Raw genomic sequence first — 17,509 nt, forward strand, 5'->3', positions numbered from 1 at the left:
AACTGACTACAAACAGAACAGTTATCTCTGGATTTTGTTGAATCAGCACTTTATAAATGTGTTATACATGAGCTGTTTGATCCAGAAAAGATTAAAAACAGGTGTTATAAGTCAGAATCTGACCCTGGTTCCATATTTACCTAGCGTCTCAGAATCACACAGAGAGTTAACGAGGACTAAAACTAATTAATGAAGCAGAAGAGAATTTACTGAGACATTGCTGTTTTACCACAGTTAGAGCAGCAAAGTAGAAATAGTGATGACGTGTTGTAGTTTTTTCACAGTCTCAGCTGAAAACATGAAACAGTAGTAATTTGGTATATTATGTGTATAGGCAGGTAACCAGGCAGGTAACTTACCAAGGTTATGGAACAAAACTATGATGCCAAAATTCATTATGAGATGATATTTACAAAGTGTAAAGAAAGCCTGAGAAATAAATGTAGCCTATATTAAATGTCTTGATTGATTACTTGTAAAGGCTCTTCATGGCTCCAGATGACATTTCAGAGTTGCTCTGTGTGTAAATATTAAAGGTATCTAGCTTTTATATGCAAACATATGATGTCAAAATGAATAGTTTATATCTCATAATGATATTTAACAAATAATTTGCATCAGGCTGTGAGTAAACACTGGTCAGCCAATCAGGTGGCTTTAACAATAACTATATAATTTAAACTTGTAAGTGAGATCATGTGATCCAGCCCTATCCAATCACATCCTTTACATCTTTTTTTCTACATTGGTGCAGCATCTTGCATTTATTGTACAACACTGCACACAGTGATAATGATGCAAACGGACTATGGGCACAACTTCATAAAAAACATGAAATGTATCTTCTCCACTGACCGTACTGGTTTATTTTCTTCCTGTATGTGTGTGTTAGTTTTGTGTAAAACATTGTGTAATGTTGGTTTTGAGAAGTTTTATAGACTTGTGAAGGGAGGGTGGTGGGATGATGATGGTGGTGGGAAACAAAGACCAAATTCTAATAAACATCTGTGGAAATAAATGAACTTGCAGTGTTTTTATCCTGTGTCAAGCTTCAGCTTCATGTATAACATCTATTTTTATTGTAGTTATTTTTTCTGTCTTTGTGTATAAATGAGTTGTATTTGACTGAATCTGTGTTCTTTGTTTTGTTTCTGTGGATCTGTTAGATGTTTTTGTCTAACCATTGGACTACATCGACATGACATCTGAGTTTTTGGTCACGCTTTATTTTAAAGCTCCATTATTCTTATAATTTCTTATTAATTTCTTCAAAGTTTCCAGGAAAGAATTGTCTGTGTAATTTGGTCTATTTATAGATTTCCATTTCCACCTGAGTTAATATTTATTCATCAGTCATTTATTATTGGAAACTTTATTCGCATATAAGTTGAATTGTATGTTTTCCTGTAGATGAAACGTTTGCATGTTTGGCTGACCTGCTGTGAACTGACTAAAAGACTTTAGCTTATGCTAGCTTAGCAACTGGAATTCATTAATTGGAAGTGAATCAACTGAACACTGTCTTTATTTGACCTATAAATTAGTGATACTAACTTTAGATTGTCTGTGTTTTCTTTATTCTTTAAAGGGATAGTTCACATCTTTTTAGGTGGGGTTGTATGTGGTACTTATCCATAGTCAGTGTATTACCTGCAGTAGATTTGGGTCGGCACGCTCCCAGAGAAGCAGGCAGGAGTAACAACACAGAAGCTAAGCAATGTACAGCTGTGGACGAGTCCGGCAGCAAAACATATTTTAGCCACCTAAAAAAATCAATATCAGTTTAAGTGAATGCTATATTTAGAATATTTGCACCACTTTACCTTGCCGTCAGACAGCCCTTTCCTTTGGCACTACATTTTCTCAACTGTAGAACTCCTGTATTCCTACGCATGCTGTACACTGTATTATGCTGCAGATCAGCTGTTTGGGTCAGAAAGTTCTGTTGCTAATGAGCACCAATTTCCTCCAGTTAAACAGAAGCAAAACTTAAGCTCTACTTATTGGTGCTCCACACCAGATTCAGTCATCCCCCAAACCTCATCTCACCTTTGACGGCCAGCACATCTCCCTTTCCTCCTCAGTCACTAATCTGGCTGTTAGGTTTGACCCTCAGCTGACCTTTGATGATCATATAAGACATCTATGTAAAACCTCTTTCCACCATCTCAAGAACATCTGTAAACTCTGGCCCTCTCTAACCCTACCAGATGCAGAGAAACTTGTCTGTGTCTTTATCTCCTCCAGACTGGACTACTGCTCTGTGCTCTTCACAGGGATCCTGGCAGGAGCATCCAGAAGTTCCAGAACATTCAGAGCAGAGCTGCCAGGATCCTGATGAGAGTGAAAACACCAACGTATAAGATCAGTTCTGTTTTCATTGCGCTGGCTCCCCGTCTCCTTCAGGATGGACTACACTGATTGGACTAGTGGAGACACAGGGACACCGGAGCTCATCGCTTTGTATTTGTTAAGCATCTACTGTATATAGACACATTCATGACTGATGAGACCACACACTCAATATCTAAAATACCATAAAACCCTGTATTAATTTATGTTTACTCCAAAATCCAGCATACAGGTGTTTCTCTAATTCCCACAGTCCATATATGTGCAGGTTGCAGGTGATTAATTCTCTTGTACAAACACAAAGGTGGATTTAATGACGGACACATCCTTTAATCTGACCTCTGGTCTGCAGGAAAACACACGAGTGTCACTGCTGCAAAACAGGATGAAAAACAATCTGAGCTTAAAGACGCAGGCAGCTGGATTACAGAGAAGAGCCTCAATTATCATCCAAAATGGGAATTATCCTCCAATCAGATTAAAGTATGAAAACAACAGTTACAGATATTAATTTGAGAGAAGAAGAAGCAGATCAGATGTCAGAGAACTGGATCAGCAACAACAAACTGAAGGAAAAAGATCATCCAATCAGATCCAGAGTCTGTGAAATGATCTGAGACAGTTTGTTAAAGGGACAGTTCAACATTTTGGAGAAATAGAGTAAGAAGTTAATTAGCCTAGCTTAGCATAAAGACTGGAAGCAGAGGGAAACTGCTAGCCTGGCTCTGTCACTGATCAACACGTTTCTTAACATGTACAAAAATTATATTTATATTTGATTTGCTCCGTAAAGTAAAATATAACTGCATATTTATTACAAATCAGACTGTGAAGAGGGAGGATTTACAGCTCGGATCATTTTTTCTCTTTCTAAAAGTTAAAATGTAAAATTAATATATTAAAGTGTCTTAAAGCAACAGTCAGGAGCCCAAATGAACACTGAAACATGTTTTTCTTGCATGACTGAACTGTCAACAACAAGACAGTTCAAAGTGCTTTAAATTAGATATAAAAAGGAATAATGACAAGATATATGATATATATAAATATAAATCATTTAAAGTGTAAATAGATGATGATATCTGTGATGGTCGGAGCTGATCTGATCTGCAGGTATTAACATGATTATTAATGTCATCAGTCAGACAAACAAACAACAATAGATCCAAACTGATCTGCTTCCAGCAGGTTCAACCAGCACGAAATCCAGTGACTTAATTCTATTTTATGTTTATTGTCTGATTTATTCTGCAGTTTCAGATCTACATGTGTGTTTGTTATTACGTGTGAACTTCAGTTATTTGTCTGATGATTCAGTTTATATTTCATCTTAAACATAAAACACATTTAAATATGAAGTTAATAAATAAATATAAATATAACACTGCTGCAGCTCCTGTGCTGACCTGCAGGGGGCAGCAGCCGGCAGAACAGGACACTGATGTTATGATTTTATTTTAATAAATATTATTATTTTTAATATTCTGATCTCACCTGTTTGTCAACAAACTCAGATTCTCGTGTTTCTTCTTTGAAGTTTAAATCTGTAATGAAAATCAATCCATCTTCATGTTTTAATTAATCAGTAAATAGTAATTAAACAGTAAATAATGATTTTCAGCTGTTTAAAGTGACACTTTGACACCTTTTAAATACATAAAATATTCAAAGAACTTTATATAAAGTGAAGAAATGCAGCAGAACATTTAAAGACACGATCAAAAATAAAATTAGATTAATAAAATAACAAAAATAAATAAAACTCCACCTTTTTAACAAGTGGACTGATGCTCTTTTCCTGAATTTGTTTTTGAGAAAGAAAACAAAATAATTATTGTTTGTATTTAGTTTTTTGTTTAAGGTGGAAAATCCAACTGATTCTTTTTTATTAAGGTCTTATAATAATAAAATATTGTGTCAGCTGGTAAATTTTGTCCCATTAATCAGAATCAGAATCATCTTTATTGGACAAGTATGTTTATGTATACAAGGAATTTGACTGTTTGGTGTCTCTCAGTGTTTTCACACAACACAACAATCTTCACATGGATACAGAAGAATGTCTATAAACAGCTGAACACATGTTTTTTATCAAAGTTCATTTATGCTGTTCTGAAATGTTGTGGGAAGGTTACACAATGTCGAAAGATGTTCAACATTTTTAGAACGTTTTGGGAAATTTATAATGTTAAACTTTGATATTTTACATATCGTAAAGTGTCATTGAGGCTCATCAACCAGCAAAAGCAGCACTCCGCTCTGTGTCTGTTTGGTGTTTAGGTGACCAGCGCAGAGCACACAGTGCACAAATGGGAGGAGAGGAGCAGACAGGTGGGAGGAGAGGAGCAGACAGGTGGGAGGAGAGGAGCAGACAGGTGGGAGGAGAGGAGCAGACAGGTGAGAGGAGAGGAGCAGACAGGTGGGAGGAGAGGAGCTGACAGGTGGGAGGAGAGGAGCAGACAGGTGGGAGGAGAGGAGCAGACAGGTGAGAGGAGAGGAGCAGACAGGTGAGAGGAGAGGAGCTGACAGGTGGGAGGAGAGGAGCAGACAGGTGGGAGGAGAGGAGCAGACAGGTGAGAGGAGAGGAGCAGACAGGTGGGAGGAGAGGAGCTGACAGGTGGGAGGAGAGGAGCAGACAGGTGGGAGGAGAGGAGCAGACAGGTGAGAGGAGAGGAGCAGACAGGTGAGAGGAGAGGAGCAGACAGATGAGAGGAGAGGAGCAGACAGGTGAGAGGAGAGGAGTAGATAGATAGGAGGAGAGGAGCAGACAGGTGGGAGGAGAGGAGCAGACAGGTGAGAGGAGAGGAGCTGACAGGTGGGAGGAGAGGAGCTGACAGGTGAGAGGAGAGGAGCAGACAGATGAGAGGAGAGGAGCAGACAGATGAGAGGAGAGGAGCAGACAGGTGAGAGGAGAGGAGCAGACAGATGAGAGGAGAGGAGCAGACAGATGAGAGGAGAGGAGCTGACAGGTGAGAGGAGAGGAGCTGACAGATGAGAGGAGAGGAGCAGACAGGTGAGAGGAGAGGAGTAGATAGATAGGAGGAGAGGAGCAGACAGGTGGGAGGAGAGGAGCTGACAGGTGGGAGGAGAGGAGCAGACAGGTGGGAGGAGAGGAGCAGACAGGTGAAGCAGCACAGGGACAGTTGTTGTGTTCTGGTTGAAATTTGGTCGTAGACGTTCCTTGAAAACAGACGTCTCAGAAACACGTCTGTTTGTGGCGCGACGTTAATCTGCTGCTTCCTTGGTGATTTTATCAACAGGATCAAACTAAATACTTGCTGCAGACAAGCTGCAACAACAGATTAATGCTGAAAATATAAATAATAAACACTCTTCAACCTAAAACAGCACAGAAAATAACATTCAATGTGGTTAAAGCAGGAAAGTCAGTAAATCTGTCTGCATTGATCTATAAATGAATGTAAGTGATTCTTACAGTATCTGCAGCTGTTTATACTGTATGAAAAGCTTCTCCTTCAGTTCATTAAATCTCTGCAGCATCTGAAGGCAGCAGGACTGATATGTTGATAAATCTGCAATTAGGCAGAGTCAGGAACCGACGGGTGACGTCACGGTGGCTATGTACATATTATTTACAGTCTATGGTTGTGACGCTCTGAACCATCCAGACATTTCCTGAAGAAAAGCTTTCATTTGTTGAGCTGTTGTTGTCGCGTTTAACTGTGATTGGCTCAGGTGTTTCCAGAGCTATGAGGGCAGTGATCTGATTGGCTGAGAGACTTAATAATAATCACCACACTCACTGATCTATATTCACCTTCACTCAGCCCTTTTACATGTTGCTGCTGCACATACATGAACCAAAATAGCAGGTGAGCATGAAGACGTCCACACAGTCCGTGCAGCTACCAGCTTGTGTTTGTTGTTGCACTTGCACAGTTAGAATAGAGCCCCAAATGTTTGTTAGTCTGCTGCTGCAGTATTTTGGCACAAATGTGCTTCCATACCTGCAGATACCTAAGAGCACCTGAGAGAGAGAGAGAGAGAGAGAGAGAGAGAGAGAGAGAGAGAGAGAGAGAGAGTGTGTGTGTGTGTGTGTGTGTGTGTGTGTGTGTGTGTGTGTGTGTGATGAGGTGTGTCAGTCTCTCTCCTGCTTGCAGAGGATCAACATGGCTGCGAGCTTCAGCAGGAGGACCGGACTCTTCCTCCTGAGCCGCTGTAGGACCGGACCGGTACTCCACAGGTGCCTCTCCTCCTCCTCCCCCCAGACACCACCGGGCACCTGGAGCTCCCAGCTGTCCCGGCTGTCGCACCGGGACTTGTACCGGCTGTCGGTCACGGACCCGGATCAGTTCTGGGGCTCCGCTGCTGCTGACAGACTCCGCTGGGTGAAACCGTTCCACCGGGTCCGGGACTGTGAGCTCCGCAGCGGGAGGATCAGCTGGTTCCTGGGAGGGAAGCTCAACGTGTCCGGTGAGAGCTTGTCAATAAACTTTATCAATAAACTGTCCGGTTATCAATACATTTGGTGATTTGGTCTTCATTAAAAACATGTCTGAATTAAAGTTGAACTTTTCTTCCTTTATGATGTCGTTTTTAAAAAAAAAATCAATCAAACCTCTTTATTGGTCATTGATTATGATGATCAGTAATATAAACCAGTATAATGTAAACCAGTGTTAATGGAAAGTGAACAGATGAATAGTTCGAGGGATCAGCAGCTTGATTATCTCATGTTGAGAGTTCAAGGTGCGGTGATTGACTCATTTAGTTTAATTTCTCTCTGTAATAAAACTTCTACCGGAGCTTAAACTTCACTGATCACATTTCTCATCTTTACAAAGGCTGAAAAAAATCAATAAGCAGAAGTGACAAAAAAAAAACAAACAAACATAACAGTAAAAGTAAAAGTCATGAAGGCGACTGCAGCTCGACCAGATTAACGTGCTGTGAGGCCCCTGTTGACCCCCAACATACATGATAGAGCTATAGAGCTGAAATGATCAGAAGATTGACAATTATTAATTAATCATATTAAGCAAAAATGTCAAATCTTGTCTGGCAGCAGCTTCTCAGGTGAATATTTGCTAGTTTTGTGTTTCTGACTGCTGCTCAGTTAAAACTAGTCATCTGATAAGTTTCCTCTGACTGTCGAGCTGCAAAATACAGATGAAAGAAAATCTGGATCTGAGTCTCCTTCACTGATCACAGCAAGAAACTATATTAGTTTTAAGCCCTGGGTTTTGTCTGCCAGGCTCCAGACAGGCTGCCTTACCTTATAGCTGGAGGTTGTTGTGGCTGAATGAAGCCTGCAGACAGAACTCAGGGCCTCACACAGTGAGACAGTAAAACTCTTAGTACTTAAACTCTCATAGTACAAATGGACATAATATACTGCTAGCTATAGTATAGAGTTACTATCAATATAATCTGTCATACAGTATAATATATATTTCAATTGGTAAAAGCATTAACAATACAGAGGGTTTAATAGCAAATCTATTTTTGTTATATTTCCATTAAAATAGAAAGCTCAATCACTAATTTCATCATAATTTATATACTGTATATAAAAATATATTTTTCTTATAGTCTAACATATTCCCCTGATGCTGACCAGTATCTTTATCATATATTTTGCATGTGAAATATATAAATAAATATACCAAGTGGCACTGCAAATAACCTTTTAACAAAACAAAAAGTAAAATAATAAAATAATCATTGAAATATTCAGGGATAAAAAAAAAAAGCCAGAATTTCCAGCTTCAGGTCCTGTTGTGCAAAATAAAAATAGTGAAAATTAAAAACTGCCAATTTACAGATGTGGAGGAAATGAAGTTTTTTGTCAAAACAAACAAACAAACAAAAAGACACAAAAACACAAAGATACAACATGGGGATTGGTTGTTTTCATAGGAAACATATAAGGTAAAATTAATATTCATCGTCTCAAATATTAACTTTCCTAATGAAAATAAATGATTATCACCCTTTAACATTGAGTCTATGTGACCTTATTCTCTCCCTGCAGTGAGTTTATTGTGTCTTTATCCTCCTCTGTTGTTTTTCTGTCTCTGATAATAATCCAATAATATTCCAATAACGACCGCTGGATGATTTGTGTCGTATCAGATCTCATGGATGAGGATTTCTTCTCTTTAAACCTGCTGCGTGACACACAAACAGGATCTGCAGCCTTAAATCCATTTCAGGATTAATGTTCAATCAGAGGATAAATGAAGACGATGAGTCACTTTGACACGATAACGTCGTCGGGTTCATGTTTCTGTTCTCAGCCTGAAAATGAGACTCAGTCTGTATCTCTGTTGCTTCAGAGGAAAAGTTGTCGTCTTACAGTTTTTCAGACGTTTCATAGATTCAAGACAGTTCACGACGTCTTTGGGAAGAGTATGATCAACAGATAATTGATTAGTAGGTAAACAAAAAATTAATCAACAACTATTTTCATTTTCTAAGATAAAAACCAGCTTCTTAAATGAGATGATTTGATTCTTTTCATTGTCATATATGACAGCAAACTGAATATTTTTGGGTTTTGTACTTCTAACCGGACAAAACAAGACATTTGAAGACATCACCTTTGACTCTGGGAAATTAGAATGTTTATTTTTTTTTACTATTTACTGACATTTTACAGATTAAACAATTAATCTGTTAATTGAGAAGGTGAACAGTAGGTACCAGACTGATTAACCAATAATGAAAATATAGTTATTTGCAGTCCTAGATAACTTCTCTCATTATGAAAGATAAAACGGTTATTACTCTGACAACTTTCCAGAGTTGTAAAATATTAACCAGTAATATTACAAACAGCTGTGCAGAGTTTTTGTTTCAGTTAAACTTTTAAACTCATAAATCTTTGATTGTTTTGTTGAAGCAACACGTTCTCATCGTGTCTGTTTTCAACTTTTTTAAAGGAACTGCAACCAATAATCTACATGAAGACTTTACAGTTCATGGTTAGTCAGCTAAAGACAAACCTGTTTGGGCAGGTGTTTGGGTAACCTGTATGCACCAGTCTATGTAAAGCACTGTACACTATACTGCACTACAAATACATTTTTACTTTACTCTATTTTAGTCTTGAACCTGAAAGAACAGGTGTATAATGTCCTCTATGGCTGGACCAGAAAATAACCCTGATGATGTCATAGTGATGTCATCAGGGTTATCTAGATTACATTTCTCGCAGAAAGGTAGAAATAAGGTAAAAATTTGGGTGATTTTTGTTTTTTAAAGAGGAAGGTTTGTAAAGACATTAGATTCCTTTCAAACGATAATAATAATAAAGGTATTGTATATTATTAAATAACACCTTTCAAACACTAAATGCATCTCAAATTGATTAACAAATGGGAAAAAAAGAAAATAGCAGACAATTTAAACACCATTTGAGATACTAAAATAAAAGACAAATGAAGTAAAATAATAAACAGTAATAAAGGACGTAGCAGGGTAACATTTTGGTGATTTTTCTGTCTTCAAGGTGGAAGTTATTATAAACCTGAGAACATGTTGAGTTGGGAAGATTTTCTGGGGATGATGAACATCAGATTTTTGTAAAGATAGTTTGGTTTTCTTTCATGTACTACTAATAAACTTTATTTATATAGCATCTTTCATACACAAAATGAGCTGACAATGTAAACAGTCAATATATTAAAATACATCTATAAAAGAGGAAAAAAGTAAAATAATAGACAGTAAAAAAAAAAAAAAGATGTATTTTTTGGACGTTATAGCTTCTGTTTCTGTTCCTTTACTGACCATTTAACAAAGAGAAATGTTCACACCCTGTCTGTCTGTCTGTCTGTCTGCCAGTAAACTGCCTGGACGTTCATGTTGAGAAACATCCGGACCGAGTGGCTCTAATCTGGGAGCGAGATGAACCTGGCACTGAGGTGAAGGTCACCTACAGGTACAAACGTCTAGTCGGCACCACAGAGAGAAATCTGCTCACTGATAAGTTCACTATATTCTCCCTCTATGCAGATGATACTCATATTTATCTTATCAACATACTGTGTTGTCCTCAAGTTATCTCTGTCAGAACAGCACCATAAATGTATCACAGTCCTTAAATGTAAAGGCGGCGGTGATGCCAAAGACATATATACAGCTGGTAGAGCTTAACAGTCACATATTCAGAAATGAAAAACTGCAAACTTCAGATGGCAATCAGCCAAATGTAGCACTTGTAAACACATATAGGTACCTATATATCTATATCTATAATAGTTCTGGCCATAACTGCATCATACATGTACTGACACAGAGATACTATCTAGTATTGCTTGGAAATGTGACCATCTTTACAACATTGTATGTTTCAACAGTTCAACAGTCGAAAAAGTACTTAATATGTTGGGGATGCTGACCTTGCTGTTATGGAAACACTGGAGACTTGTGACCCAAGCTGACATTTTACCACTTGCATGTTCACTAACAGAGTAAACAATGTGCCGCCGTCATCACTGTTACCCTCTCTTACATGAACCCAAATGATCCTTCAGCTTTAGCTAACAAATGAAATAACAACAGTTTTAGTGAGATTTTGACACTTTATTGACCTGAAATACAGGAAAGAAATGATGAGACAGGGAGACATGACGCTACTGAATTCTCTGTCATCATGAGGAAAACAGTGGCGCATGTGCTCCTGACTTCAGTTCTTTAGATAAACCACAGTCTCATGCTTCCCTCTATTGTCGAGAATGTACTACAACATGTGCATTATATTGGTTTAAACACCAGATTTAAACATTTTGACCTATTGCTACTCTTTTCATTTAATACCAGATTACAAAAGATGCACAAAAGAATCAGGGAAGAGCATTGTTAGTGTTTTCAGCAGAGGGGTGAATATAACCTAAACCAATCATATGAGCTGTTATAATGCAGCCATTATTTTTACATCAGCTTTTATTTGAGAAGTTATGGTGTGTAATGTATGTGAATATGAAAGATGTCATACAGTAATGTCATCTAAGTTGTGAGTGAATGTGAGAAATGATACTGTCTTCATGCTGTCTGTCCTGTAGGGAGCTGCTGGAGACAACCTGCCGCTTCGCCAACACCCTCAAGAGCCATGGGATCCAGAAAGGGGACACGGTGGCCATTTACATGCCTGTGTCGCCGCTGGCAGTGGCAGCCATGTTGGCGTGTGCGCGTATCGGTGCTGTGCACACGGTGGTGTTCGCTGGCTTCAGCTCAGAGGCTCTTGCAGGAAGAATCCAAGACGGTGAGCTCCTCTAGCCTCAATCATAATAATACTTTTCCCATTCAATTCAATACAGTCAGAGTTTGTTTAGGACCTCGTCTAGTGCACATTAAAGGATTTTTTCAGCCTCTTTTAGCTCCTAGATTTAGGTGTTTTTTTGCACATTTCCTGTCTGGTTCAGACAATAGAAAGCTCTGATAAAGCCTCCATACACCTGAACTCTACCTGCCAGCAGCAAACAGCAGACACACACAGTTAGAGACTCGCTGCTGAAGAAACATCAAGCAGCTAAAGAGACACTGATTCTTTTGTCTGGTGGAGACCAAACCAGAGATAAAAGGAGAGAAGATAGGAGCATGTTGCTGTGTGTCTGCTGGATGTTTGCTAACATGTTAGCCACAACTGCTTCATAAGTTGATAATATGTCAGATGTTGTGTTTTCAGTTTGTTGCATTTCTCCAAAAGTGGCCAAAATCATTAATAAAGCTTTAATAAGTAGTTTTAGTTTCCTAAACTCAACCAAACCTGAACCACAGTTGTTTTAGAGCAGAAAATACTCATATGATATAATTTTTATGATGGTCAAATGTGACATTTTTGAATGTATCCTCAACCTGTTTTGTTGTTTTGGTCTGAGGACCTGTGTGTTAGCATGTTAACATGTGATATAAAACTATAAAGGACCAAGAAAAGAACCCTGAGGAACCCCACAAGTAATTATTAACTCTGTTAAAGGGGACATATCATGTGTTTTGTGGTTTTGTTCTGATGTCAGATGTTAAACATGGTCAAATTTCCAAAATTAGGGGCGGAATGTATGTAGAAATGCTGCCTGCAAGTCACAAGTCAAGGCTTCAACCTGCTCTGAATGCTTCGTTTGCAAAGTTTTTCTACCTAACTGGTGTCTGTCTGTAGTCTTGGTTGCTAAGGTTGTTGCTGAGGGAAGGAGAAAAAGAAGTGAAATCCTGCTACTATCGTTTGGTAGCCAGAGGAAGCTTCCTGAAGCTGACCAATCAGAACAGAGTGGGCTCATCAGGAGGCGGGGCTTAAAGAGACAGGAGCTAAAACGGCCTGTTTCAGACAGAGGCTGAACTGAGGGGCTGCATAAAGGACCAGTAGAAGATAAATAAGGAGTTTTTAACTGGAAATCATGCAAAGATATTCCAGTAGAGTCCCAGAATATAAACACAGACCTAGGAATGTACAGAATATGTGTCCTTTAATGTAACGATCATGTTGCTGTTTGTCTGCTGCTCAGACTGTAGAAAGATTTTCATGCAGCATGAAGGTCAAAGCCGCAGTAACCTGCTCTGTCTGCTTACTTGTCTTGGAGGCTGAGTCTTTTTATTCATATTTGATTTCCATTATGTTTCAGAGCTTTTGTATTAAACTCTGATGGGAGTTGAACATTTAACTGGCAGAGTTTGTGCCTCACTCAAACACACTAACAGTAAAGTTTCTGCAGCTCTGAGTTGATAGTTTAATCTCTGCAGGTCCGACCCGCTGCTTCAAGGACATTTGTGTTTTGGAAACAGTTGCCGCCTCACAAGACCCAAACATGACATTTCCACAGCTGACTGAACAGCAGGAGAAGCAGAGCATGATGGGATTGTAGCTATCAGACTGTGTCAGAACACACCTGCAGACTGTTTGAGATAAAGAGCTGTAGGTACAGTCTGAAAAACTAACAGTGTAAAAGCTGCTACAGGCTGCAGAGTTCATTCATCTGAACAAACATCCTGATGATTTATGTATTATGATTTGTGAAACAGAGTGCAGGTCGTAATTCCCGATTTATGGCTCATGTGGGTGTGACAAACAATTATTTGCTATTTTCCTGACCATCAGTATTGGCCAATGGTGGAAGAAGTACTTAGATCCTTTACTGCAGTAAAAGCAATACAGCAATGTACAAATACTCCATTACAAGTAAAAGTCCCACATGAAAAATCCTACTACAGTAAAAGTACACAAGTATTATGAGCTTGATGTAGTTAAAGTATTGCAGTAAAAGTACATAAGTATTATTTGCTTGATGTAGTTAAAGTATTGCAGTAAAAGTACATAAGTATTATGAGCTTGATGTAGTTAAAGTATTGCAGTAAAAGTACATAAGTATTATGAGCTTGATGTAATGAAAGTATTGCAGTAAAAGTACATAAGTATTATGAACTTGATGTAGTTAAAGTATTGCAGTAAAAGTACATAAGTATTCTGAGCTTGATGTAGTTAAAGTATTGCAGTAAAAGTACATAAGTATTATGAGCGTGATGTAGTTAAAGTATTGCAGTAAAAGTACATAAGTATTATGAGCTTGATGTAGTTAAAGTATTACAGTAAAAGTACATAAGTATTATGAGCTTGATGTAGTTAAAGTATTGCAGTAAAAGTACATAAGTATTATGAGCTTGATGTAGTTAAAGTATTGCAGTAAAAGTACATAAGTATTATGAGCTTGATGTAGTTAAAGTATTGCAGTAAAAGTACATAAGTATTATGAGCTTGATGTAGTTAAAGTATTGCAGTAAAAGTACATAAGTATTATGAGCTTGATGTAGTTAAAGTATCGCAGTAAAAGTACATAAGTATTATGAACTTGATGTAGTTAAAGTATTGCAGTAAAAGTACATAAGTATTCTGAGCTTGATGTAGTTAAAGTATTGCAGTAAAAGTACATAAGTATTATGAGCGTGATGTAGTTAAAGTATTGCAGTAAAAGTACATAAGTATTATGAGCTTGATGTAGTTAAAGTATTACAGTAAAAGTACATAAGTATTATGAGCTTGATGTAGTTAAAGTATTGCAGTAAAAGTACACAAGTATTATGAGCTTGATGTAGTTAAAGTATTGCAGTAAAAGTACATAAGTATTATGAGCTTGATGTAGTTAAAGTATTGCAGTAAAAGTAGTGGTTTGGTCCCTCTGACTGATATATTATTATATATGACATCATTAGATTATTAATAGTGAAGCATCAGTGTTAGAGCAGCATGTTACTGTTGTAGCTGCTGGAGGTGGAGCTAGTTTACACTACTTTATATACAGTTAGCTAGTTTAGTCCAGTGGTTCCCAACCTAGGGGTCGGGGCCCCTCCAAAGGGTCAGCAGATAAATCTGAGGGGTCGGGTAGGTACGTTGCTCATACATTCACTATCAACATTTTTGCAACATGCCAAATACGTTAATTAACAACAATCTTCTCATAATGTTGAGAGAAAACATGATTCAGCATCATTTTTCTAACAAAACATATTTACTGTTGCAGCTTATTTGTATATGAACATAATTTCTAGGCAACAGAGTTGGTCTGACCTGCAGCAGGAAACTGAGTCTGACTTTTAAGGTTTGCTTTAATCTCTCTGGTGCTCCTGATGGTTATATGTGTGAACGCTTTAATAAATAGCAGCATTATTCTATCAGCTGGAAATACTCTGATCTGTCTGTGGAGGGAAACAAACATTCATTCACATTTTCTTTGGACAATTTTCTGGGAATTTGGTTAAAATTTGTTGAATATGTGGATGGAAACTAAACAGTACTCTCTCTATTCAACCCAACAAACAATGGGTTTGATGTATATGTAATTTAAACCCTTTATTTAAAGTTGTTTGGATGGTTGGATGCTGTAGTTTAATGTTATCTTATTTTATGGATATTTATTGCCTGTGTTTCTGTTATCAGGGCCGTTTGTTCTGTTCAGTTTTTAAGGATAATTCAATTTAACCTTGTAGAAATGTTTTTTTGGAGCCCGGTCCTCCATGAAACAGGATATTTAATGGATTTTGGCGCACAGTCGAGTGAAACTTGTTCTTCAGTCTTCAGCAAACCAGCGGAGTCACTCAGTTCAAGTCAGAACTCGTTCGATGAGATCGGCTTCTCCCATCAAACCTTTCTGTCTGTGACTTTAAGAAGTTCACTCAGGAATGAGGACAGGACCTTTACCACAGTGGATGTTTAAAGCTTTACAGCAGCAGTAAAGAGTTCAAAGGTTCATTCAGACTTTAAAACAAGTGCGAGGAGAAGAAAACAAACCACACTGCAGTTAATGTTCATGTGTGTCAGCAGAGAGACGAAGTCATTACAGCCACTCAGTTGATTTTCTGTCCTCACAGAGCAGCTGATAGAAACACACTCAGCTCTGAAAGAAAACAACGTCAGACTGAACGCAGCAGAGAACAAACAGCAGCAGGAGGAACATCTGTTTTAAAGGAACAGCCCGTCATTTTTGGAAATACTCTGATTCTTGCTGAGAGTGAGACGAGCAGATCGATATCAAACACACACACAGAAATGTAAAAATCCACAGTTTGTGATCTCAGAAGTTAAATGTTCTTCCTTTTACAGCCTCAGATTTTACATCATAAATATGATCAGCTTATAAAATATGATACAGTTTCATAGAACAACATATAATATATATAAATATATAATAGTTCAACACACACGTGACATTTCTCTGCAAAAATCTATTTTACTTTTAATATTTTAAGTACAATTTGCAAATAATATTTACATACTTTTGCTTCCATAACATTATCACGAACTTTTAAATTTCATACTTTTACTCAACAGCATCTCCACAGATTCGTCACTTCACTCCTGCAACATCATCAGACTCATGATGGACAGGTTTTTTTTTAAAAAAAGGATGAAAATAGATGCAGAACCAGTGACCTTATTAAAACCTGGTGCCTACATTACCCACGATGCACCCGGACATTGAGGTGTGTTATGCTAGTAGTGGCTAATGTATCCTGGAGCTGCTAGCCTCCAGCAGAGATGAGGAGCTACAGAGGTTTGATAACCTCGCTGCTTTCTAACTCCACATCCTCAGATTGTTTTACTTTTCTATCTTGCAGTCTTCAGCTCCAACCGATGATGACTGATTCTTACGTTTTTCTTGGGAGGACGGTTTGTGTTTTGCTCTGCCTTAAAGACTAAAGTCAGGGCACAAAAGTCTCAGCAAGCAGTAAACACTACAGATGACATGAAAGACTGTAACATGATTGGCTGCAGCATTACTCTGCAAGATGTGCACTGATATGAATCTGCAACTGTTTTTAGGGAGTTAAACAGTAAATCTGCATCACTACACGTCTGATATACACAACAAACCCGATGACTGATGTCAGGAAGCTGCATAAACCCATCCTGCTCCTCTCTGGTTACATATATATTTTATATTTCCAGTGGAAACATGTTTGATTAACCAGCAGAGCTCATTTTATCTCCCAGTGAACTCTGTTCCAGTTACAGTAAACAGAGGAGTGTCACAACCACAAAGCTGAACAATAACTCTGAGTGACGATGATTGTTCAGTGAAATATGAGTATGAATTAATCAGCAGTGTGTGTGTGTGTGTGTGTGTGTGCGTGCAGCTCAGTGTAAAGCAGTGGTCACGTGTAATCAAGGTGTGCGCGGCGGCCGACTCATCGACCTGAAGTCCACGGTGGACGCAGCGGTGAAGAATTGTCCGAGTGTCCGCCACGTGTTCGTCTCTCAGAGGACAGAAACTCCCGCCGTGATGGGACGGCTGGACGTCCCCCTGGAGGAGGTGACACCCCCCCCCCCCACACACACACACACACACACACACACACACCACCAGATCAATACATTACCTCTGAATTATTGATACGTGGTGGAAGTTATTGATCAGATTATGATGATTATGATTATTATGAGCAGTGAAATATCTTGTAGTAGTATCAGTAGTATTAGTAGTATCAGTAGTATCAGTAGTATTAGTAGTATTAGTAGTATCAGTAGTATCAGTATTATTAGGAGTATCAGTAGTATCAGTAGTATCAGTAGCATCAGTAGTATCAGTAGTATCATTAGTATCAGTAGTATCAGTAGTATCATTAGTATCAGTAGTATCAGTAGTATCAGTATTATTAGGAGTATCAGTAGTATCAGTAGTATCATTAGTATCAGTAGTATCAGTAG

At 38.2% G+C, this 17,509-nt stretch overlaps 2 protein-coding genes across 2 annotated transcripts in view; both read left to right on the forward strand.

Annotated features, from left to right (window-relative positions):
• LOC121911176 overlaps positions 1-17,509 on the forward strand; it is a 374,983-nt gene that overhangs the window by 60,810 nt on the left and 296,664 nt on the right. The gene's annotated exons all lie outside the window — the stretch shown is intronic.
• Positions 6,450-17,509, forward strand: part of acss1 (acyl-CoA synthetase short chain family member 1) — a 31,749-nt gene continuing 20,689 nt past the window's right edge. The window contains exons 1-4 of the mRNA XM_042432455.1: positions 6,450-6,786; positions 10,162-10,258; positions 11,382-11,581; positions 16,939-17,114. Of these exons, the coding sequence (XP_042288389.1) occupies positions 6,483-6,786; positions 10,162-10,258; positions 11,382-11,581; positions 16,939-17,114 (777 nt within the window). The 5' untranslated portion in view covers positions 6,450-6,482. The remainder of the gene's footprint in view (positions 6,787-10,161; positions 10,259-11,381; positions 11,582-16,938; positions 17,115-17,509) is intronic.

This window comes from Thunnus maccoyii, chromosome 14 (genome assembly GCF_910596095.1).
Source record: "Thunnus maccoyii chromosome 14, fThuMac1.1, whole genome shotgun sequence".
Taxonomy (NCBI): domain Eukaryota; kingdom Metazoa; phylum Chordata; class Actinopteri; order Scombriformes; family Scombridae; genus Thunnus; species Thunnus maccoyii.